Genomic DNA, 24141 nt, shown 5'->3' with positions numbered 1-24141 from the left:
TTTAAATTATTTTAGGGGTAACCACAAAATTTATAGGTCAATATTGATTTGTATAAATACATATTTCCTGTTTCATAGCAATTAGGAAAATGAAACTTTTATTTTTCTTACTATACATGCTGTGTAGGAGGTCTCCAAGACCACCCTCAGATTCAGTAATTTCCTAAGAGGACTAACAGGACTCAGTCTATAGTCATACTCTAGGCTATGATTATTACAGCAAAAGTATACCGAGCACAGTTAGCAAAGGCAAAGGATGCCTGAGGCGAAGTCTAGGGAAACTGGGCATAAGCTTGCAAGGATCTTTTCCCCGTTCGGTCACACAGGACATGCTTCATTCCCCCAGCAGAGCTGTGACAACAAATGTGAAATGTTGCTAACTAGGGAAGGTAATTAGAGCCTCAATGCCCAGAGTTTTTACTGGAGATTGCTTGCTCACATAGGCACCCTCTGTGAGCACGTGCCCAGATTCCAGACTCCCAGAAGAAAAGCGTAAAGCACATTGTTTGTATAAGCAGTTTAGGCATAGTGAGCAAGTCTTACCATTTTGGGAATGGAGGGAATCACCCCAAAATTAAAGTTCTCAGATGCCAGCCAAGGGCCAATCTTCTATAAGCTGGTCTTTTTAAGGATAAGTAGTTAGACCTACTATGTTAGCTCTTTTCTGCACACATCCCATGTACATATGTCTATTTTTAATATAAAGTAAAATGCTTCCTTTTTTAATGCTCTTGCCTATAATAACATTTTTTAGGTATTCTTTCATTTTCACACAAGTGAAAGAAAGTAAAATCATGTGGAGATTTGGATGTGAAAATGGATCGTTTTCTCGACAGAGCTGTAGTTAAAGTAGTAATAGTTGATGTTCAATGAAGAATTTTAATTTTAATATTGCATTATAATTTCACAAAATAGAAAAGATATCTCCATGCCTTTGTAATCCTTAGCCCTCTTGCAGATAATAGTATTCTATATTTTTATTATACTAATGGCCAATACTTCAGTCAGAAACAACTTATATTTTGGGACTTCCCTGGTGGTCCAGTGGTTAAGACTCTGCGATCCCAATGCAGGGGGGCCTGGGTTTGATCCCTGGTCAGGGAACTAGATCCCACATGCTGCAACTAAAGATCCTGCATGCTGCAACTAAAGATCCCACACACAGCAAAGAAGAGCCCATGTGCTGCAGCTAAGACCCGATGCAGCCAAATGAATAAATAAATATGTTTTTTAAAACCTGTATTTTGAAATATATTCTTTGTTAAATGGATCCTGGAAATAGGCATTTAGGATAACCCAGTATAATATCCTCTGCTCTAGGCTGTAAAATGAGTGGGCTACCTACTGACATTATTTTTTTTTTCGTTTTTCATTCTTATGTTCAGAAAAATAAAGATATAGAAAGGGAGCATACATGTCAGTATCTCCATAGTCATTGCATAGCATTGTGGTGTTATTATCTAGGGGATAACTTTGAATTTGAAAAGGTTGACTGATTGCCTAAAATTATGAGTGCTTAAAGATATAAGGCTTACTTTGCATAATATGACATCATTTTTGCACCAGTCACCAATTTCCAAATTTAAATGTCAACATAGAATAAAAAAAAAAACTTTTACAATTAAGAGATTCTAAGTATTTTCAGTGAAATTGTTTAGCTGGTGTTTGGTTTTATTCTTTCCCCCTTAATCAGAATAGTATTATATAATAATCGAAATCAGCTGGCCATTGCAACCTGCTGTGCATGAGTGTGAAAATGCCAGTCACTTTCACTTGCTTGTAGATCCATCCTAATCCTTCAAATTGGAATAAAAAATGTTTCACGATAATGGCGGTAATTTACGTCTCTTTGAATTGACTTTGTAAAACACTTTTTAACACAAACTGCGTTGTTTATCAGTATATGAAAAAGATAATCATTCTGCCATACTCAGATTAGCTGAGCATTTATTGGAAAGTTGTAGTTGTTTTAAGTGCCCTTGTTTTTGTTCTGTTTTGTTTTTTATAAATTTATTTATTTATTTTTGGCTACATTGGGTCTTTGTTGCTGTGCACGGGCTTTCTCTACTTGCAGCGAGCGGGGGCTACTCTTCATTGCGGAGTGCAGGCTTCTCATTGTGGTGGCTTCTCTTGTTGCAGAGCACGGGCTCTAGGCACACGGGCTCAGTAGTTGTGGCTCACAGGCTCAGTAGTTGTGGTGCACGGGCTTAGTTGCTCCGCAGCATGTGGGATCTTCCCAGTGCAGGGCTCGAACCCATGTCCCCTGCATTGGCAGGTGGATTCTTAACCACTGCACCACCAGGGAAGCCTTAAGTGCCCTTATTTGAAGACATACATAGATAAATTGGAATGAGCATGATTTTCTCATGTTTAAAATTTAGGAAATAGGTCTTATGAAAAAATGTTAGGAGTTGGGGCTATGTTAGCTCTCTGGAGAAATGACTGAATGATAACTTTAAATGACTTATTACCATTGACTTTTCCATCTCTAGAGCAAATTTAGAAGAAATGATACTTAAATTCAGCCTAACAACGAGAAGTACTGAAATCTGCCCAGCAAATACACTGTAGAATCAATAATAGTAGAAATCATGAATAAATCAACTCATAAGAGTGAGGTATACTTGGTATCTGAGTTTTGTTTTAATGGGGTTTTGATCATTGCATACACATATTCGTATTCCTAGATTTCTGCTGTTAAGAGAAAACAGAGCAAACTTCCCAAATTTAGTCAATTAGCAAAAAGAGTTTTAAGAATTATTTTTTGTTGGAATGATTTACTTATTTATTGTGAATGATTTTAGTAACTAATTGAGTCTAAATTAGTGGTTTAAAGGGTTGAAGATACAGAGAATAATTACCCTTGAGCAAACAGTTGAATGTACACACTTACCTCAGCACCATGTCTTTTGCTACTTTAGTTTGGAAAGTTCTGTATCATTTGTTACATATATTATACATATCTCATGTTATGTCATGGGATTATCTCTTATGTAAGATTAATAAACAGTGATAACCAGAACAACAGAGCTCTGTTCCTGGGATCATCAAGAAATGGAACTACAGTAGTCCTCTTTTATTTAACACTTCCTCATATAATAGAAACCCTTGTGCCTTGGATAGTAGAGATAGTCTTTGTTTAAAATGGTGATTGAACTGGATAACATTAAATGCCTTCCAACTCAACAAGTAATTTATGGATTCATGTTTTCTGTATTGAATTTAATAATGGAGACATTATGGTGTGGATTTGGAACATCTGAGTCTCTAATAAGAAGCAGTTTTAACCTCTCTGCACCTCATTTCTCCTGTAGTTTAATGTCAGGCTAGTTGGTTTCCGTTGTCCCTTCCAATTTTCTTGTTTTGTTTTTTTGTTTGTTTGTTTTGGCCGAGCGGCATGTGGGATCTTAGTTCCCTGACCAGGGATTGAACCCGTGACCTCTGCATTGGGAGCACACAGTCTTAACCACTGGACCACCAAGGAAGTCCCCTTCCAGTTTTAAATTTTATGGCCTAACAGATTTTTTTTTTTTTAAAGACAGGTATCTCTCACTTTGAAAGGTAGCACCAGCCTATTTAGATGTATTGCGTGTTTGGATTTTAACATTAGATCCAGTCCAGATTAAGGTTTTCATATTATTAAACCTGGTGGCTGTTTCTGATCAGAACTTAGTATATCTGGGATATGAGAAAGTTGACGTTGATTCTTATTAGAAAATTTTAATTATAAATTTTGATACACTATGTGTTTTTTAGAGAACTGGGAAAGAGTGTAGTTGAAATAAAATTATCTTATAAACATTAAAATATACTCAGTTAAATGTGGAAGGATGTTAATAATTTTCTCAACTTCTTTTTAATTATCACTTCCCTAAAGATATATAGCCTTTAGAATTTAAAATAAAGAAATCAGTTGAAGCTAATTTTCTTTAGTTTAATGCCAGACAGTTTTCTTAGTTTAATGCTGGCCATTAGCAACAATGTTAGGTAGTCAGTTTTTCTTATTTTATAGGTAACTGAGGCTCAGAGACCTTAAGTAATTTGCCAGGGTGTTACTGGCAAATTACTGATACTAAAATATTGATACTATGTGGTTAAATAGAGCCAGAATTTCAAGCCCAGAGTTAGAATTTAAAACTCAGTTGTGTTTCACTCAGAAATTGTGTTCTTTCCTCTGGTTCTCAAGCTTAGTTGTGTTTGAGAATAGCCTAAGTAGCTTTTAAAAAACTACAGTTGCCTAATGTGCAGCATGGTGACTATAGTTAATAATAAAGTATACTTGAAAATCTGCTAAGAGAATAGATCTCAAGTTTTTTCACCACACACACAAAAGAGGTAACTATGTGAGGTGATGGATGTAATCATTTCACAATGTATACATATATCAAAACATCACTTTGTACACCTTAAATATATACAATTTTTATTTACCTAATAAATAAATGAAAACTAAAAATCAATCGAATAAAAAAGATAAACCTGGCAAAAAAGCCCTACAGATACCTGTTTCACTGATAATCAGAAGATTTTATGGAGTGTCTCAGGTATGTTTTAAAAGCTTCAGAAGTAATGCTTATGATTAATCGGAATAACACTCTATGTTAGCACTTCTCAAGCTTAAAAAAAACATGCAGATCACCTGAGGATCTTGTGAAAATGCAGATTCTGGTTCAGTAGATTTGTGGCAGGGCCTGAGTTTTGCATTTCTGGTGAGTTCCCAGGTGACATAATTGATGGAGACCCCTTGCATCCATACTGTGAGTAGCAGTGACCTACACTATGTGATATTTGATATATGATATGAAAATGTTGGCTACAATTTCTGTGAAGGCTATGATTCATTCACATTTCTATGAATTTTAATTTTAAATTTGATACAGTGTTACGTGCCTTTGGATTTCTACTTGAAGAGCTTTCCTCCCTATGTTAGAGTAGCAAGTGATAAAATATTTACTTAAGCTTTAAATCATTCAGCTGTGGGACTCTAATCACATTCTTTTAATTGATTTGGAAACTAAGAACTCAGTCTGGTAGCATCCATTTATTATTAGTCCATTTCTGCAAGAAAACCAGTATATTAATTCTAGCTTTTAATCCTAGTTTTTGAATATCTTAAAGAAAATGTCAGTACACCTATATTCAAAATGTAAGTATGTGGAGGAAGAAAAGGATTTTCACAGTGAAATGTCTGCCCTTTTCAGGTTCCCCAGCACCACCACTGCCATCTGTTATGTCTCCTAGCAGGGTGGCAGCTAGTCGACTGGCTCAACAAGGAAGTGATTTAATTGTTCCTGCAGGTATTCACTGCACTGATTGGATAAAGCCCTTCTTGCTACTGCTGAAACTAAACTAATTCACTCAGTTTCTTATCACTTGCTTTATATTCTTAGGTGTGTGTTATTCTGGCTGTTTGGGTGGCTGCTTTTTTTTTTTTTAACAATAAGGAAAATAATCTTTCTAGCCATAGCTTATCTTTCTGGCTTTTCAAAGTTTATTAGGCTCTATTTCAAACCCGAAATTTAATTTACCTTACGATTAAAAAACACTGTAAAATTGATTCATTTTAAATCATCCTCTCTTTGCTCTGGAAAATGTTGGTTTACTTATTTGATCCTAAACTGCTCTGCACTTTAATATTGCTGGACTATAAAAACAGGGAAAAAATAAACTTTGTATTTCTTTTTACATGAAATGTTAATATTTTGTTTCTGTGAGAATTTTGTAAATTCTTAAATGTGTTTGATTTTGTATGCTGTTCTCTTTCTTAGATTGTGGTAAAGCTATGGTAAAGGCTGGGCTGGCTAGAGGAGTGAGAAAAGAAATTTTTGCTGACTGTAACCTTTTACAGCCATTTTATAAAACATTTTCTCTTGTCGTCTTCTCATTGTTATTTTAAAATTATTATGAAGTTTCTATCCCAAGTCATTAACATCACACATGTTTATTAAATACTTTCTTCTGGGCTTCCCTGGTGGTGCACTGGTTGAGAGGCCGCCTGCTGATGCAGGGGACACGGGTTCGTGCCCCGGTCCGGGAAGATCCCACATGCCACGGAGCGGCTGGGCCCGTGAGCCATGGCTGCTAAGCCTGCGCGTCCGGAGCCTGTGCTCCGCAACAGGAGAGGCCACAACAGTGAGAGGCCCGCATAACACAAAAATAAAAAAAAAATTTTTCTTCTACGAAAAATATTTTACTATTAGGAACTATATAGTTGTAGAGTTGCTTTTATGTCATAACTTCTTGATTGTTGGAGCAATGCATTATCAGGGCTTTATACTGCCTGTATTAATTATGGCTTTTTTGGGAAGTGGAGGGTTCTCTTGAGAAAAAACGAAGTACAGTCTAGGTCTTGTTATAACACAGCCTCTTATACTAGTGGTAAGATATTTTTAATGACTTTAAAATTATAGTGTTTTTAAATCCTCCAAAATTACAGTAACATTCTATTGTTGCTCTCTTCTATGTAGTATAGTGAAAGGAGATCACTGTGAAGAGTGCGTGGCCTTTCAGATTTTCACTGACAGTTTTTTTTAGAATCATTAGGTTATAAGATTAATTGTGGAAAATTTATTTTTCTTGAAGTAAACAGCAACGTATTTAGAGAAGAAGGCCGGTTGCAGGATTTGTTTTTAAGAAGATGGACAAACCTCAGAAATATATTTTTTTAAGTGTTAGGAAATTATCCTCAAAATGATTCCAGGAAGTTCTAGTCCTTCACCTTGTGGGGACTTTTTTATTTCTTTAAATGCATAAGTAGTTTAATTTGAACAGCATCAGTGTTTTGTTTTCTTTCTACTTGTCTTTATCTGGTTTGCATTTTTATCTTTTGTTCTGATCTTATAGGTGGCCAGAGAACGCAGACAAAAAGTGGACCAGTTATTCTAGCAGATGAAACTAAAAATCCTGCAATGGAAAAGTTAGAACTTGTTAGAAAATGGAGTCTAAATACCTACAAGGTTTGTAATTTTTTTTTTTTTATTCTGTACCCTATCTGGCTTTAAGAATTTTCATTTGTATGTTATTCACATTATTATTTTGCAATTATATGAATATATAGGAGAGAATAATGCTATTTAAACATAAACATACAATTAGAAAATGAAGTATTTTGTCTTATTGATCTTGGCATAAATGTATTTTAAAAAGTCAGTAGCAAGAGTTTAAAAAAAAGCTACTAAAGTTCTTACTAATTGACGGATAACACATAGTTGAAGAAGAAATACAGTGCCTGGGAGGGAGCACATTTAGCTGTATACAGAGCTGCTCTAGATATGTTTGTCACAATCTGCAGGTTTTTGATACTTTATAGCAGCTGAATGTCAAAAGAGGTATATTAGTTTTCCAAAGTTTGGAATTCTCTGATTTATTGTAATAACTAAGCACTAACTGTGCACACAGCAAATGAGTTGGATTTCAGAAGTTTATTGTTGTTGGTTGTATTGTTTCAGAGTAATTGTTGGTTATTTTTTTTATGTTCTCATAAAACAAATAAGCAAATTATTTAATCTATACTATATTTGATGTATTACAAATAGATAAGCCCCAAATCCACTTAGTACCTTCAAATCTTAACAGGGACAAGATGGTAGAATTCATAGAATAGTTAAGTGGGTGAAAGCCCTATCAGTTCAAGTTAGAGCATTAGCCTTAACACTGGCTGTATTTGTGAATTGGTAGTGGGCCTAGTGGTTTGTAAGTCGGGAATTGTCTGTATTTTTATACGGAGTCTCTTATGTGTCTTCTAAAGAGTAATACAAAAGCGAATTTATTCTTTCAGTTAGTATTTTTAAAGTATGATCTGCAGTTTTCTACAAAAGTACAGGTATTCTTAAGTTGGTAGAAGTGCCCTGAAACTGCTACATGAATCTTTCCAAAAAAGTATTTAGTTCATGTCAGTGTAGAACTGAGAAATGCCAGTGGTAGCCGTCAAAAAGGCATCAGTGGATGCCTGCGAAACTGTTCCCACTCAGGACATTCTATTTACTCATTGCCCCTTTTGTTCTCAAGGACATGGATTCTCTCATTCCATGTATTGTTTTTCCCATTGTATTCCCTCATATCACAACAGTTCAACCAAATATTCAAATGTCTACTTCATCTTCTCGCTGATTCCACGTATCTAGTTAATTAAAATGGATTCTGCGTCTTTAATATTCTTTGACTTTATACCCTCGTCTCCATCTCACCCTTCACAGCCATATGATTACCCTCTCACATTACTGTAGTAGCTTCTTGACAAATTCTCTTAGCCTACATATTCTGCTCTGCCTGACATGGTTCATTCTTGCTTAAAATCCTTCACTCGATCCCCATTGTCTTTAGAACAGCATGAATCTGACCCCATCTACCTTTCCAACTTCATCTCCTGCTGCTCTTCTCTTCACCCAGGGATCCAGTGATCCATACCAGATTATCCAGATATTTCCTAAACAAGCTGTGCTTTCTCACACCTCTACTACTTTGTTCACAGGGCTGTATTTGCCTACTGCTTGGAATTCCCCTTCATGCTCCCTTTCATTCCACTTGTTTGTCTTTCATACCAGACTGAGCTCCATTCATTTATTTATTAAATTCTGTTCAGCCATTCCTTTGTTCATTTATTCCTGAAATTTGACTCTAACCATTGGCATTCTCTATCCACACATTTGGAGCCTAAAGAATACAGGCCTTATTTCTGAACTAAATCCTAGTAATTTTACAGATTACCAAATTAAATTTTTCTCATTTTAGCCTTCCTCTCTTATGTCATTTAATTTGTGTTTTCCTTGTTCTTTATCTTTTTTTTTCCTATATGTGTGTGTTTATCATGTATTCCTTTTCTTCTGTCTTTTACCTCTTCAATAATCTGAGTTGAATCATTAAGATTCCAGTTATCTCTACATTAACATACCACATTCCGACTTTCTGTTAATAAAAATGACCAGTCTTCATAATGTGTGCACATGGCATAGTACTATGTGAAAGAGTTATTCTCTTCAGAGTGATCACTTTATTTGTAGCTGAAACTTTTTTTCATTAGAAAAGTTTGGATATCTAGTCTAAGTCAAAAGAGAGAAAGTCCTAGCTTACATGATTTTATGAAGTTTGTAGCCCAGTGTGTCTGGGCTGACATATGACGCTCTATTCTTGTGGCTTTTTGACCTTTTTGGTCCAAATTGTGAGCTGATATAGGACATTCGTTGTCATTTGGATAATCCTTCAAGTATTGATTCTGATTTGGGTGAATTAGGACTTTGCTTGTTATCCATCATACTCTTGAGGACCTTGATTCTGGCTATGGCTTTGATCCTTTCTTTCTTGGACTTCAGTTCCTACATGATTTCTAACTTTAATTTCTTCTGCCTGTTTCTGTTCTCTAGCAAACACTTTAAGGCTTTTCCTAAAAGAGAATATTAGCACCTCCTTTACTGGTTGTTAATTTTGGCTCCAAGAGCAGTCTGGTGATTAAAACCAAATATGTAATAGGAGTGATTTTAAGTTTAGGCCTTGAACCTATCTTCTTAAATATTATTATTATTAATTTATTTACTCATTTATAGCTGTGTTGGGTCTTCATGGCTGCATGCAGGCTTTTTCTAGTTGCAGCGAGCAGGGGCTACACTTTGTGAGCATGCACGGGCTTCTCATTGCGGTGGCTTCTCTTGTTGTGGAGCCACAGGCTCTAGGTGCGCAGGCTTCAGTAGTTGTGGCACGCGGGCTTCAGCAGTTGTGGCTCGTGGGCTCTAGAGTGCAGGCTCAGTAGTTATGGCACATGGACTTAGTTGCTCTGCAGCATGTGGGATCTTCCCGGACCAGGGCTCGAACCCATGTCCCCTGTATTGGCAGGAAGATTCTTAACGACTGCACCACCAGGGGAGTCCCTTAAATATTATTTTAATCTACCTGATTTTATTCACACACTTTGAATACAAAATTTATTTATTTTCTTATTTATTCTCATCTGCAAGAACAGTTGTGAATAATGAACTCTGGTTTATCATTTTTGTTTTTTTTGTATTTTCCTAGTGTAAACTAGGGTCCTTTTAGAAGTCCATCTTATTTTTTTAAGAATAATCTCTGTTTCAGCATTCAGACCTGTTTGGCATCTTTTCTAAACATTAAATGTTTCTTAAAAATGTTTTAAGAATGTGCCACCAGTATTCACACCTTTATCAAGTTAATATTTGTTGTCTTAAAGCCAGTATCTTTAAAACTTTCATTCCCATTTTTCTTATCATATTACCTTCTTTATTTACTTCTTGATCTGTCTCCCCTGTTCAATTTCTAGTATTTCCTTTTATGCTCCCTTTTTCCCTATCCTTCACTCTTAATAACTCTTTTAATGTAATATCTATCAGTTGCTGCCATGAAATTATTCTTTTTCTTGTACTTAAATTGTTTTATTCTTTTTTTTTTTTTTTGCATTATACAAAAGCTCTGGTGCTATTTAAATACTAGTAGTACCTAGTGACTATCTTGTAAATTCATGACCTATATGGTGGTGATTTATGGTATTTTATACACTGTTTATCATTATATTATCTTCCCCCAAGTAGGAGATCTATGTAGAGCAATAATTTACTTTTGCTTCTTCCTGCCCCTTTAATTTTGTTCCATTTGTCCTATTATTTTCAAAATGAATTCGTTTTTTTTCTTTTTTTTTTTAACATCTTTATTGGAGTATAATTGCTTTACATTGTTGTGTTAGTTTCTACTGTATAACAAGCGAATCAGCGATACATGTACATATATGCCCATATCCCCTCCCTCTTGTGTCTCCCTCCCACCCCTCTAGGTGGTCACAAAGCAACGAGGTCATCTCTCTGTGCTATGCGGCTGCTTCCCACTAGCTATCTGTCTTACATTTGGTAGTGTATATATGTCAGTGCAGCTCTCTCACTTCTTCCCAGCTTATGCTTACCCCTCCCCATGTCCTCAAGTCCATTTTCTACGTCTGCGTCTTTATTCCTGTCCTGCCCCTACGTTCTTCAGAACCATTTTTTTTTTAGATTCCGTATATATGTGTTAGCATACGGTATTTGTTTTTCTCTTTCTGACTTACTTCACTCTGTATGACAGACTCTAGGTCCATCCACCTCACTACAAATAACTCAATTTCCTTTCTTTTTATGGCTGAGTAATATTCCATTGTATATATGTGCCACATCTTCTTTACCCATTCATCTGTTGATGGACACTTAGGTTGCTTCAGTGTTCTGGCTATTGTAAATAGAACTGCAATGAACATTGTGGTACATGACTCTTTTTGAATTATGTTTTTCTCAGGGTATATGCCCAGTAGTGGGATTGCTGGGTCATATGGTAGTTCTATTTTTAGTTTTTTAAGGAACCTCCATACTGTTCTCCATAGTGGCGGTATCAACTTACAGTCCCACCAGCAGTGCAAGACGGTTCCCTTTTCTCGACACCCTCTCCAGCATTTCTTGTTTGTAGATTTTTTGATGATGGCTATTCTGACTGGTGTGAGGTGATACCACATTGTAGTTTTGATTTTCATTTCTCTAATGATTAGTGATGCTGAGCATCCTTTCATGTGTTTGTTGACAATCTATATATCTTCTTTGGAGAAATGTCTGTTTACATCTTCTGCCCATTTTTGGATTGGGTTGTTTGTTTTTTTTAAAACTATGTTGAATAAGAGTGGTGAGAGTGGGCAACCTTGTCTTGTTCCTGCTCTTAATGGAAATGGTTTCAGTTTTTCACCATTGAGGATGATGTTGGCTGTGGGTTTGTCATATATGGCCTTTATTATGTTAAGGAAAGTTCCCTCTATGCCTACTTTCGGCAGGGTTTTTATCATAAGTGGGTGTTGAATTTTGTCGAAAACTTTCTCTGCAGTTATTGAGGTGATCATATGGTTTTTCTCCTTCAGTTTGTTAATATGGTGTATCACGTTGATTGATTTGCATATATTGAAGAATCCTTGTATTCCTGGAATAAACCCCACTTGATCATGGTGTATGATCCTTTTAATGTGCTGTTGGATTCTGTTTGCTAGGATTTTGTTTAGGATTTTTGCATCTGTGTTCATCAGTGATATTGGCCTGTAGTTTTCTTTCTTTGTGACATCTTTATCTGGTTTTCGTATCAGGGTGACGGTGGCCTCGTAGAATGAGTTTGGGAGTGTTCCTCCCTCTGCTATATTTTGGAAGAGTTTGAGAAGGATAGGTGTTAGCTCTTCTCTAAATGTTTGATAGAAATTGCCTGTGAAGCCATCTGGTCCTGGGCTTTTGTTTGTTGGAAGATTTTAAATCACAGTTTCAATTTCAGTGATTATAATTGGTCTGTTCATAATTTCTATTTCTTCCTGATTGAGTCTTGGCATGTTGTGCATTTCTAAGAATTTGTCCATTTCTTCCAGGTTGTCCATTTTATTGACACAGAGTTGCTTGCAGTAATCTCTCATGATCTTTTGTATTTCTGCAGTGGCAGTTCTGCTTTTTCATTTCTAATCCTATTGATTTGAGTCTTCTCCCTTTTCTTCTTGATGAGTCTGGCTAATGGTTTATCAATTTTGTTTATCTTCTCAAAGAACCAGCTTTTAGTTTTATTCATCTTTGCTATCATTTCCTTCTTTTCTTTTTCATTTATTTCTGATCTGATATTCATGATTTCCTTCCTTCTGCTAACTTTGGGGTTTTTTTGTTCCTCTTTCTCTAATTGCTTTAGATGCAAGGTTAGGTTTTTTATTTGAGATGTTTTCTGTTTCTTAAGCTAGGATTGTATTGCTATAAACTTCCCTCTTGGAACTGCTTTTGCTGCATCCCATAGGTTTTGGGTTGTCGTGTCTCCATTGTCATTTGTTTCTAAGTATTTTTTGATTTCCTCTTTCATTTCTTCACTGATCACTTCGTTATTAAGTAGTGTATTGTTTAGCCTCCATGTGTTTGTAGTTTTTACAGATCTTTTCCTGTAATTGATATCTAGTCTCATAGCGTTGTGGTCGGAAAACGTACGTGATACAATTTCAGTTTTCTTAAATTTATGAAGGCTTGATTTGAGACACAAAATATTATCTATCCTGGAGAATGTTCCATGAGCACTTGAGAGAAATGTGTATTCTGTTGTTTTTGGTTGGAATGTCCTATAAATATCAATTAATTCCATCTTGTTTAATGTATCATTTAAAGCTTGTGTTTCCTTGTTTATTTTCATTTTGGATGATCTGTCTATTGGTGAAAGTGAGGTGTTAACGTCCCCTACTCTTTCTGTGTTACTGTCGATTTCCCCTTTTATGGCTGTTAGTATTTGCCTTATGTATTGAGGTGCTCCTATGTTGGGTGCATAAATATTTACAATTGTTATATCTTCTTCTTGGATCGATCCCTTGATCATTATGTAGTGTCCTTCTTTGTCTCTTGTAATAGTCTTTATTTTAAAGTCTATTTTGTCTGATAACGAGAATTGCTACTCCATCTTTCTTTTGGTTTCCATTTGCATGGAATATCTTTTTCCATCCCCTCACTTTCAGTCTGCATGTGTCCCTAGGTCTGAAGTTGGTCCCTTATAGACAGCATATATATGGGTTTTATTTTTGTATCCATTCAGCCAGTCTGTGTCTTTTGGTGGGAGCATTTAATCCATTTACATTTAAGGTAATTATCGATATGTATGTTCCTATTCCCATTTTCTTAGTTGTTTTGGGTTTGTTATTGTAGGTCTTTTCCTTCTCTTGTGTTTCTTGCCTAGAGAAGTTCCTTTAGCATATATTGTAAAGCTGGTTTGGTGGTGCTGAACTCTATCAGGTTTTGCTTGTCTCTAAAGGTTTTAATTTCTCCATCAAATCTGAATGAGATCCTTCCTGGAGAGAGTAATCTTGGTTGTAGGTTTTTCTCCTTCATCACTTTAAATATGTCCTGCCAGTCCCTTCTGGCTTGCAGAGTTTCTGCTGAGAGATCAGCTGTTAACCTTATGGGGATTCCCTTGTGTGTTATTTGTTGTTTTTCCCTTGCTGCTTTTAATATGTTTTCTTTGTATTTAATTTTTGACAGTTTGATTAATATGTGTCTTGGTGTGTTTCTCCTTGGATTTATCCTGTATGGGACTCTCTGTGCTTCCTGGACTTGATTAACTATTTCCTTTCCCATATTAGGGAAGTTTTCAACTATAATCTCTTCAAACATTTTCTCAGTCCCTTTCTTTTACTCTTATTCTTCTGGGATCTGTATAATTCGAATGTTGGTGCATTTAATGTGGTCCCAGAGGTCTCTGAGACTGTCCTCATTCTTTTGTCTTTATTCTGCTCTGCAGTAGTTATTTCCACTATTTTATCTTCCAGGTCACTTATCCGTTATTCTGCCTCAGTTATTCTGCTACTGATCCCTTCTAGAGTATTTTTTATTTCATTTTTTCTGCTGTTCATTGTCGCCGTTTGATATTACGTCGAGCTGGGAAGTCTCTTGTGGACCAGTGTCCTGAAGTTGGCTCTGCCACCTCAGAGGCACAGCACTGACTCCTGGCTGCAGCACCAAGAGCCTTTCATCCACACAGCTCAGAATAAAAGGGAGAAAAAGTAGAAAGAAAGATAGGGAGGGAGGGAGTGAGGGAGGAAGGAAGGAAGGAGGGAAGAGAAAGAAAGAAAGAGAAATAAAATAAAATAAAGTTATTAAAATAAAAAATAATTATTAAGAAAAAAATTGTTTTTAAAAAGTAAAAAAAAAAAATTGGACGGATAAAACCCAGGACAAATGGTGAAAGCAAAGCTATAGAGACAAAATCTCACACAGAAGCATACACATACACACTCACTAAAAGAGGAAAAGGGGAAAAAATAATAAATCTTCCTCTCAAAGTCCACCTCCACAATTTGGGATGCTCCTGTTCCTCCCCACTTCCCTCCCTCCCTACCTCCTCTTTCTTCTTTCTCCTTCCTTTCTTCCCCTCATTCTTCCTACTCACACACATATACGCAGCTATTTAAGGGGAAAATCAAAGGAAAAAAAGCATTTGAAACCAATAGGAGAGTAGAATTTTGGTATTCTTATTATTCCTATATTAATAGTCGAGTATCGTTCTTAAATCAATGCCAAGTATCTCAGTTGTTTTCAGTAATCTACCAAAGTGCACAAAACTTGAAATATGATTATGTGAGAGAGCTCATCTGGCAGTATATACACTAGCTAGATACGTCTTAAAACTTCCTCTAATAAGTAATAGTTAAAAAACATGTCTGATAAATTTACTTTCTGGGGCTTCCCTGGTGGCGCAGTGGTTGAGAGTCCGCCTGCCGATGCAGGGGACACGGGTTCGTGCCCCGGTCCAGGAGTATCCCACGTGCCACGGAGCGGCTGGGCCCGTGGGCCATGGCCGCTGGGCCTGGGCGTGTGGAGCCTGTGCTCCGCAACGGGAGGGACCACGACAGTGAGAGGCCCGCGTACCGCAAAAAAAAAAAAAAAAAATTTACTTTCTGAGTCCTGATGAACCTCTAAGGGGGCTGACAATTTTCTGTTTGTTAGGCTAGCTTGTTTGAAGCCAAAAATGGTGTATGCCATATGCTCCAGCATTTGCACTTTGGATTGCTGTATTACTGTTTTTTTCTTTTGTTCTTTTTTTCTTCCTAAACAAAGTATATCTTTCCACTTCTAGTGCACTCGACAGATTATCTCTGAGAAGCTGGGCCGTGGATCAAGAACTGTGGACCTTGAACTTGAAGCTCAGATTGATATATTAAGAGATAACAAGAAAAAATATGAAAATATTCTAAAACTGGCTCAGACATTGTCAACCCAGCTTTTCCAGATGGTGCATACCCAAAGGCAACTTGGAGATGCATTTGCTGACCTGAGTTTGAAGTCACTAGAACTCCATGTAAGATTATTTGAAATAACTATTGGGGGGTGAGGGGGATGAAAATGGCAATAGGAGTATACTAAGAGGTAAGTTGTTACATTTCTGATTTGCTGAATTCTTAATAAAATTGTAATCTTGTGGTGTTCTTTAAGGTATTTCATCTAATTTTCAGGAAGGCCCAACTGACTTCTACCAACATAGTGGTCCAGTTGTACCCTCAAGAAGATGTCATCTGGAGGTTTCAGGGCAAGGGAACTTGGTAGAGGAAAGGAAAAAGAGTACTCAGCCTGCTAGAGCCTAGAAAGAATCATAGCTATGTATATAGCTGGGTGTGGGTAAAAAGTAAATTCAGGCACCTATTGAAAATCTCCTGCGTAGTCTCTGAATGTCCTGAGCAAAGAGTAGCTTGCTTGGCTGCATTTGTGATACACTTTTACTGAAATCATTACTGTAAAATTGTGAATTTTAGAATGAAATTATTTTTCTGTATATATCTATATAAGTATTCAGCAAAGCATTATTAACAAATCCTAATAATATCTTAAGTGACTCCTTTTATGTCTTTTTTTTTTCCTCACGTGGAGCCAAAAGGTACAGAAATTCCTTGCCTACAGACTTCTAACTTGTACAGTTAGATAATTTAGAGCATTAAATCATTTGATAATATCTAGTATCTTGGACAAAGAAAGTTTGGCTACAGATGACAATGTTGAGAAAAACATTGAGATTCAATTCTGAGTCATGAGACAGTCAAAAAGAAGAATGAAACTAATATTTAGGAAGCTGAGTTATCATAACAGCTGTAATTATTGAGTATCCAAAATTTCAATATAATGGGCTAGGTGCTTTATAACCATTATATCATGTAATTTATCTAACACTGCAAGAAATGTTATCCCCTATTTATAGATGAGGAAGTTGAGGCCAAGAGAGTTTACGTAGTTTTTATAAACTCACAAAACAAATAAAAGATAGAATTGGAATTTATATCCAGGCCTTTTTGTTTCTCCATGATCTCTTTTTTTTTTTTAATAAGAATTAATAGCATTTTTTAAAGTATTTATTTTTTGGCTGCGTCGGGTCTTAGTTGCAGCACACAGCGCACAGGCTCTTTGTTGAGGTGCGCAGGCTCCAGAGCAAGTGGGCTCAGTAGTTGTGGTGCATGGGCTCTCTAGTTGTGGCGTGCAGGCCCAGTTGCCCTGTGGCACGTGGGATCTTAGTTCCCCAACCAGGGATTGAACCAGTGTCCTCTGCATTGCAAGACAGATTCTTAACCACTGGATCACAAGGGAAGTCCCTTTCCATGATCTCTTGCTGTCTCTTTAAATGGAATCTTTAGATGGTCTGTGACCCAGAGAAAAATCCCCACAGTATGGAGAGAGGTAGCCAGAGTATAGGGTCTGGGGAAGTGCTGCAGTAATGTTATCACTGATGCTATATTCAGTAGAACCTATTAATTATAATAGTTAACAGAGATTGGGGACTTACTATACACTAGATACAGTGGTTTATATGTGTATTAGCTCATCTAATGCCCAGTCTTAGCTAGTAGTACTTTTATTATCTTTCTTTTACAGATGTGAAGTCCTTTTTTTTTTAAACAGAACTGAGAGGGTAATCCTCAGTATTCAAGTCCATTGGACCCAGTTTGAATTTTTGAGTTTTTTATTTGAGCACTTTTAACTCTCTGTAAGGATTGGTATTTCATGACTTTATTCTTTCTTGGAGGTCTTCCAATGAGAAAATTTACTTATGCTTTTAATAGAATAAAACTTGTTATCTTGCAGCTACCATATGGGTCCATTGGAAATCAGACACAATATGGGATCTTAATGATCCTATTTTCCTATATCTTAAAACAGTTTGCTGTTTCACCATCTTAGGAATTATTTCGTTATTACTCATCAGTTTTTTCCTACCATGTTAAAAATGACTAAGACAATAAGAAAACTAAAGAATGACAGCATTGCCTAGAAGAATGATACAATAGTGAGATAAATACTTTTTGTTTGTTTGCATTGCCAAAAAGAAATCTGGAGAAACTATTTATGTAGTTGTTTGTTTGTTTTTTCATGTTCGTGCAACACAATTAAGAATTTTGGAATTTTTCATTTTTGCACATAATGGAAAGAGACTACAATACCAGATGAATAAATTTCACAATTACTACACAAATCAGAAGATGACTGCAAAAAGATAGCAGTATTGACTCTTAACAGTGATGGCAAAATTGGATAATATCAGTGAAATTGCGGGCTATAAGTATTCCAATGATGATATCCTACGTGAATTTTCTTAAAGAGTCATTGAATAATAATGTATTTTTAAGGACAAAAGGAAATACGGTATTGTGTTAGTCAAGATTCTCCAGAGAAACAGAATCAACAGGATACATAGCTATATAGAGATTTATTTTAAGAAATTGGTTCACATGATTGGCAAGGCTGCTACCCAAAATCTGTAGGGTAGGCTGGCAGGCTGGAGACCCAGGAAAGAGTAGCAGTACAAGTCCAAAGGCAGTCTGCTAGCAGAATTCTTTCTTGTCCAGGGGAGGTCAGTTGTTGTTCTATTAAGGTCTTCAGCTGATTGCATGACACCCGCTCACGTTATGCAGGGCAGTCTGCTTTACTAACAGTACACCAATTAAAATATAAGTCTCATTCAGAAACACCCTCACAGAAACATCAGAATAATGTTTGACCAAATATTTGGACGCTGTGACCCAACCAAGTTGATGCACAAACTATCCCAGGTATTTTCATTTAGTGAGTTGTTCAACAGGAGCAACTCCAACAAGCAACATTTTTTTAAAGAATCTGGACCATCCTGTTTTGCTAAGAAGACATGATATTCCTTCTTTTATGATGTTTATGCACCAAAATATACTTGATATATTTGTTAGTGAACAAATGCTGAAAGTAAATGCGTATACAAAAGTGATTTGAAGGAAATATATAATATAGAAATTTTTAAAAATTCATTGAACATTCTAATTGATATTTATAAATGTAAAAGTAATGGTAAACTAGAACCTACTGGAGATGAATTTGAAATCTGGAATCAACATTTACAAGGAGGATGTTTTTGTATCATTCAAGGTTTTCCAGAGAAAGAGCATCAATAGGAGATACACACACACACACACACACACACACACACACACACAAAAGATTTATTTTAAGGAATTGGCTGACACTGTTATAGGGATTGGCAAGTCTGCAATCCATAGGGTAGGCCAGAAGGCTGGAAACTTGGACAAGGTTTCTGTGTTACAGTGTTAAGATGGAATTCCTTCTTCTCCAGGAAACCTCAAACTTTTGCTCTTACGACCTTCAGCTGATTAGATGAGGCCCATCATGTTATGGAGGATAATCTCCTTAAAGCCAACTTTAAACCACGTCTTCAGTGTTTATCATCGTAAATGTGGATCACATCACAAAATCTGCACCTTTGTAGCAACATCTAGACTGATGTTTGACCAAACAGCTGGACACCATAGTCTTATCAAGTGGGCACATAAAATTAACCATCACAGTCCACCCTTTGTCAACTTAGCAGCACTTATATGCATCTCTTTAAACCACACTTAATCTCCAAATCAAGACAATAAAGTCTTACTTCCACCTAATGTGATATAACTATCCTGTGTACTATCAAAGACACAGCAACTCTTTCCCTAGAAGATGATGCAAAGTCCTTGGGTGAGGATCACTTTTTTCCTTGATCTCCTGAAACTTAAATACTATGGTGTTAAGTTACCAATAGCTATATATCATGATATAAAGTTAATATATCTTATGTGATAAGGGAGGAAAGATAAGAGAGGGAAGAAAAAGGTACTTGCTTTACACACACACACACACACACACACACACACACACACAAACATTCATAACAAAGTAAGGAAGAAATAAGAATTATAGTCCTCATTTCTACAAATGGTCACATGGTTGTAGCTTCTTCCATTACCCATTCCATACTGCATTTGTTCTCAGGTAGCACCTCAGTCTGTGGTGGTTCTTTGCCTGGTGAGGTGACCCAAACCATCATTCCTGCAAGGTCCAGACCATTAGCAGTCCTTCGTGAAATGGGCTATTGTAGTTTTCCATTGAAATTAATCACAGGACATGGTAGTAGTAAGGGATCACCTGGGTTCCAGGCTTACTCTTCCTTACCTCCATTGTGGAGGGGCAGTCCAAATTCTCCTTGGTAATCAGGATCAGTCACACCCGCCAACACAGTAACTCCCTTCTTTGCCTGTTGGTTCTTTTTGAGGAAAAGCTTATAGAGTACAGTAAAGAGCTGAGGTCCACTTCCTTCCACCTTATGCCATATTAACTGAGATTTCTGGAAAATACATAGGGCAGGGGCTGGCACATAGTGGCACTAGATAAATTATGATGGTTATGATAGCTGTTGTTGAGATTGTGACATTTGGGGGTTGAGGAAGAATTTATAGATTAGTCCAGTTTCTTCATTTTCTAGAGAAACAACCAATATCCAGCAGTAAAAAAAGTCAAATCTCCTGAAGGGGATAGGAAATGATCTTTTTTTTTTTTTTTTTGCTGTACGCGGGCCTCTCACTGTTGTGGCCTCTCCCGTTGTGGATCACAGGCTCCTGACGCACAAGCTCAGCGTCCATGGCTCATGGCCCCAGCCGCTCCGCGGCATGTGGGATCTTCCCAGACCAGGGCACGAACCCGCAGCCCCTGCATCGGCAGGCGGACTCTCAACCACTGCGCCACCAGGGAAGCCCAGGAAATGATCTTTTAATGAATGCCTGTCATCTGTCAGAAACTTTATACAGGTTGCCTTGTTAGACTTCCTGTCAAGCTTGTAAGGGAATTATCTTCATTTTATTAGTAAGGAAATGGAGGCCCAAAGAATTTGAGTTATTCATGAGAGACACAAATCCATTGAGTGGCAGAATCAAGATATGAATTCCCAAACTGTTTGAATTTCCAAACTGTTTGAATTTCTAAACTAGACTTTTACCATTTTATCACATGCCTTCCTCCTAGTTCTGTTGTACCATGGCACCTTATTAAATTGCATTTTCTCAATTTAGAGGGTAACATCTACATTGAGATTAGGAAAGTTTCCACAGTCCGAATTACTATCAATTGTCAATTAGTTCTTGTGATTCTAGTTTTTTTGCATTATTGTTTAAAATAACTCATTTGTGATTAATTAGGTAATAATATCTATTACTAAAACTAGATGTTTTAGGTCCAATCATATGCTTCTGTTATTTAGTCCTAATGTATAAGTTGAATGGGAAATGGTGGTCATTTATATTTGGTACATTTACATCTGATAAATATTGTAAATAATGTAGGAGCTGCTGAAGAGAAAATAGTTCAAGTGTTTTGAAACTTCATTCTCTCTATATATAAAGCAAGTAAATTTTTAGATCAAGGAATTGTGTTGGCCTTTCTTCTTCACTGACAGATTAGAACTGCAGCCCTGTTCTTGATATGTATACCCTTTGACTATTAAAATAATGTGTAAAATACCCCTGTCCAACTGAGAATACTAAAATAACTTATCAACTAAATGAAGGTTGAGGCATGTTTTATTTTATTTTCATTGCCAAAAAAGCATATTTAATTATGTATTTATAATGCGTATGCATATGTATATTTATTTATTTCTAGTATCCTAATTGTTTTGTAACACTTACTACTATGTCTCTTGTACCTTACTATAAAAAAGCTTTTTTATTTTAGCCAATTAAGTTTCCAAATTATGCAATAAAATCTGAAGTTTTATGCACATTTTCATCACAGAATTATGGGCGAGATTTACACTCATGAAACAGAACAGTGTCCATTTACTCCTCCTGTCTGCTTTGAATTTAAGGCTGTTTTTCTCATCTGTAAATATAGGATTCCAAATTCTGCTGTATAACATATCAATCTGCAGTGATTTCATCTTACAGTACTCTGTTTTTTTTTGTTTATTTGTTGTTAGTAAAAGCACAGCTTTCTAGGTTATATAGATCTCCCTGTGGCTAAATTAGGACTTCTGGCATTTTCAAAGTTAATGTGGAATTGTGGATGTTGAAAACTTTTAGCAATGAACAGTGTTACAGGGATATGATACAATGACATATACTTTGTTATACAGTGAATAGAAAAACTATGATATTTATATCCAACTCAATTTCATATTTTTCTTCCTCTTATTTGGTGATTTTTTAATTTTGCCTTTTACCTCTTAATGAACACCAAAGAAAATAAGAACAATTGTGTGAACTCTTTCTAAGTTTTTTTTTAATGTTCTCTCCTATATTCTATTTCCAGTAACATTTATTTAGTCTTCAATATTGTAACTTAGCTTGTAAAAATGGTGCCAAAACTCTTCAGCTTTTCTGCCTTTTATTTTAGTTTTTACATATATTGATTGATAGTCCTCTTATGTAATCCTTATCTGCCAATATTTGCAAATCAAGGGCTCTACAATTTTGAAGACTGAGTTCCAAGTAAAGAGTTACATGGACCTCTCTTAGATGGAAAATGCTTTTAGCATAATAAAGATAATTTTACTTTCTGTGTTTATTAATTATTGAATATTCTATCACCTGGAAATTTAATTGTACCTATAGCACTAACGTTAAATTTGCATCTTCTAAAATTCTAGTTAATTTAATATTACATTATTTTTTTCAGTTGAAATTTTAAAATGTTTTTAACAAACTCACAATTCTCAAATTGAATGATATATCTTATAATAAGATATGATCAAAGTTTTTATTTGGTCAGATGTGTTCCTGATAATCTGTTAACTAATCAAACTTAGACTGGAAAGCTTTCTCTGCTCAAAATTTAGAGTTAGCCCTTGCCATTCATATGTTAAGGAGTCATGTGTAATGTTTGCTAAGCTAAGACTCAGTTTATTCAGAGAAAATGAACTAAAACTGGTGTTGAGTGATCTTTCCTCAGCTGTTTGTCCAGATAGATCTGAGCTTGGGAGTCAACTGGTTGCTAAGTTTACAAAGAAGTGTGTATTGTTAATATTTATACTTTAAGGAGATTCAGTCAAAACACAAAAATTACAATCTATTTTATGTCTGAAAGTTTTAGCCAATTGTTACCTAATTTGGTTGTGAAAGTTAAAGTTTCTCTGATTAATAATCTGCTATAGTTTTCTTCTTAACAGCTGTGCTTACAGTATAATAGAAACAAAACGTAGAAATGAAAATAATTTTTCTAGTACAAAGTAGTTTCACTTTTTAAAATTATTTGATTTTAGCTATGCCTCAGAGCTGAACAATTTGGTTTATTCGACTTTTTCTGGAATTCTGTAGCTAGTTGTGATTTAGATTCCTTTTATTTATTTAAACATTGAAAGAGAAAACTTCTAAAGCTAGATTTCTAAATCAGATATTTTCCCAATAGTGATATGTTTGAGATTTTCTTTAGTCACATTTACTAATTTGTAACTGGATAAATTAAGATGACTTTTTTGTTTTAGGAAGAATTTGGCTATAATGCAGATACACAGAAACTGCTGGCTAAAAATGGAGAAACTCTTCTAGGAGCCATTAATTTTTTCATTGCCAGTGTGAACACTTTGGTGAATAAAACAATTGAGGATACATTAATGACTGTGAAACAGTATGAAAGTGCCAGGTAGGTATAGATTTTCATTATATTGTCTGTTTTACCAGGTGGTACCTAATTTGGTTAAGGTTTTGGGTTGCAAATAAGAGAAACTGACTCTGGCCAATATGGGCAGAAAAAGAATTTATTAGAAGGTTATAGGGTAGCCCACAGAGCTAACAGAAAGGCAGGAGAACAGATTCTAGAAACAAGCAAGAACCAAAGCCAAGTTAATGCCTCAGAAGAATCTAATTAGGGTACTTGATGCTGCTACAGCTCCCATAAATAAAAATTTCCAAAAGCTCCTGAGTACCTTGCTTCATTGCATTGAGAGTATCCGGTTGAGCGCTGGCCATGTGCCCAAACCCTGCCTGCTAGGGAATAGGGAGGTGGAGGAGCTCCCGGCTCCAGCTTCCTTGGAAGAGGACAGGGCCTTGTGTTCTGCCAGGTAGATACCAGATGCCCTTTCTAATCTGGCCTAAGCCTGCCTCTTCAATCATACTACCACTGCTTCCCTATAAGCAGTTACACTGCTTCCGCAACAGCCAGATTCATAGTTTCAATTTCTCTTGAATATACTGGCTCATTTCTGCCTCCATGATTTTGTTTATGTTGGTTATTCAGATTATAACCAGGCTTCACAATCTTCCAAATTTTACCTTTTACATAAATTAAAGTATTTACCTTAAATTTTCATAGTTGTTTATAATGCAGTGTTTTCATACATCTTTTTTTTTTTTTTTTTTTT

The 24141-nt window shown here is 35.9% G+C and overlaps 1 protein-coding gene across 7 annotated transcripts in view; it reads left to right on the top strand.

Moving 5' to 3' along the window:
• Positions 1-24141, top strand: part of ARFIP1 (ARF interacting protein 1) — a 126205-nt gene that overhangs the window by 63884 nt on the left and 38180 nt on the right. For 5 of the 7 annotated variants that reach the window (XM_024757478.1, XM_024757475.1, XM_024757479.1 and 2 more), the window contains 4 exons: positions 5202-5297; positions 6844-6956; positions 15586-15807; positions 23266-23423. In XM_024757478.1, the coding sequence (XP_024613246.1) occupies positions 5202-5297; positions 6844-6956; positions 15586-15807; positions 23266-23423 (589 nt within the window). Of the gene's footprint in view, positions 1-5201; positions 5298-5356; positions 5391-6843; positions 6957-15585; positions 15808-23265; positions 23424-24141 lie in introns of those variants that run through there. The other 2 variants (XM_024757482.1, XM_024757481.1) reach the window with 2 other exon arrangements.

This window comes from Neophocaena asiaeorientalis, unplaced genomic scaffold (assembly GCF_003031525.2).
Source record: "Neophocaena asiaeorientalis asiaeorientalis breed wild unplaced genomic scaffold, Neophocaena_asiaeorientalis_V1.1 scaffold238, whole genome shotgun sequence".
Lineage (NCBI taxonomy): Eukaryota > Metazoa > Chordata > Mammalia > Artiodactyla > Phocoenidae > Neophocaena > Neophocaena asiaeorientalis.
The sequence above is the reverse complement of the archived record's forward strand: the minus strand, read 5'-3'. Positions and strand labels throughout refer to the sequence as shown.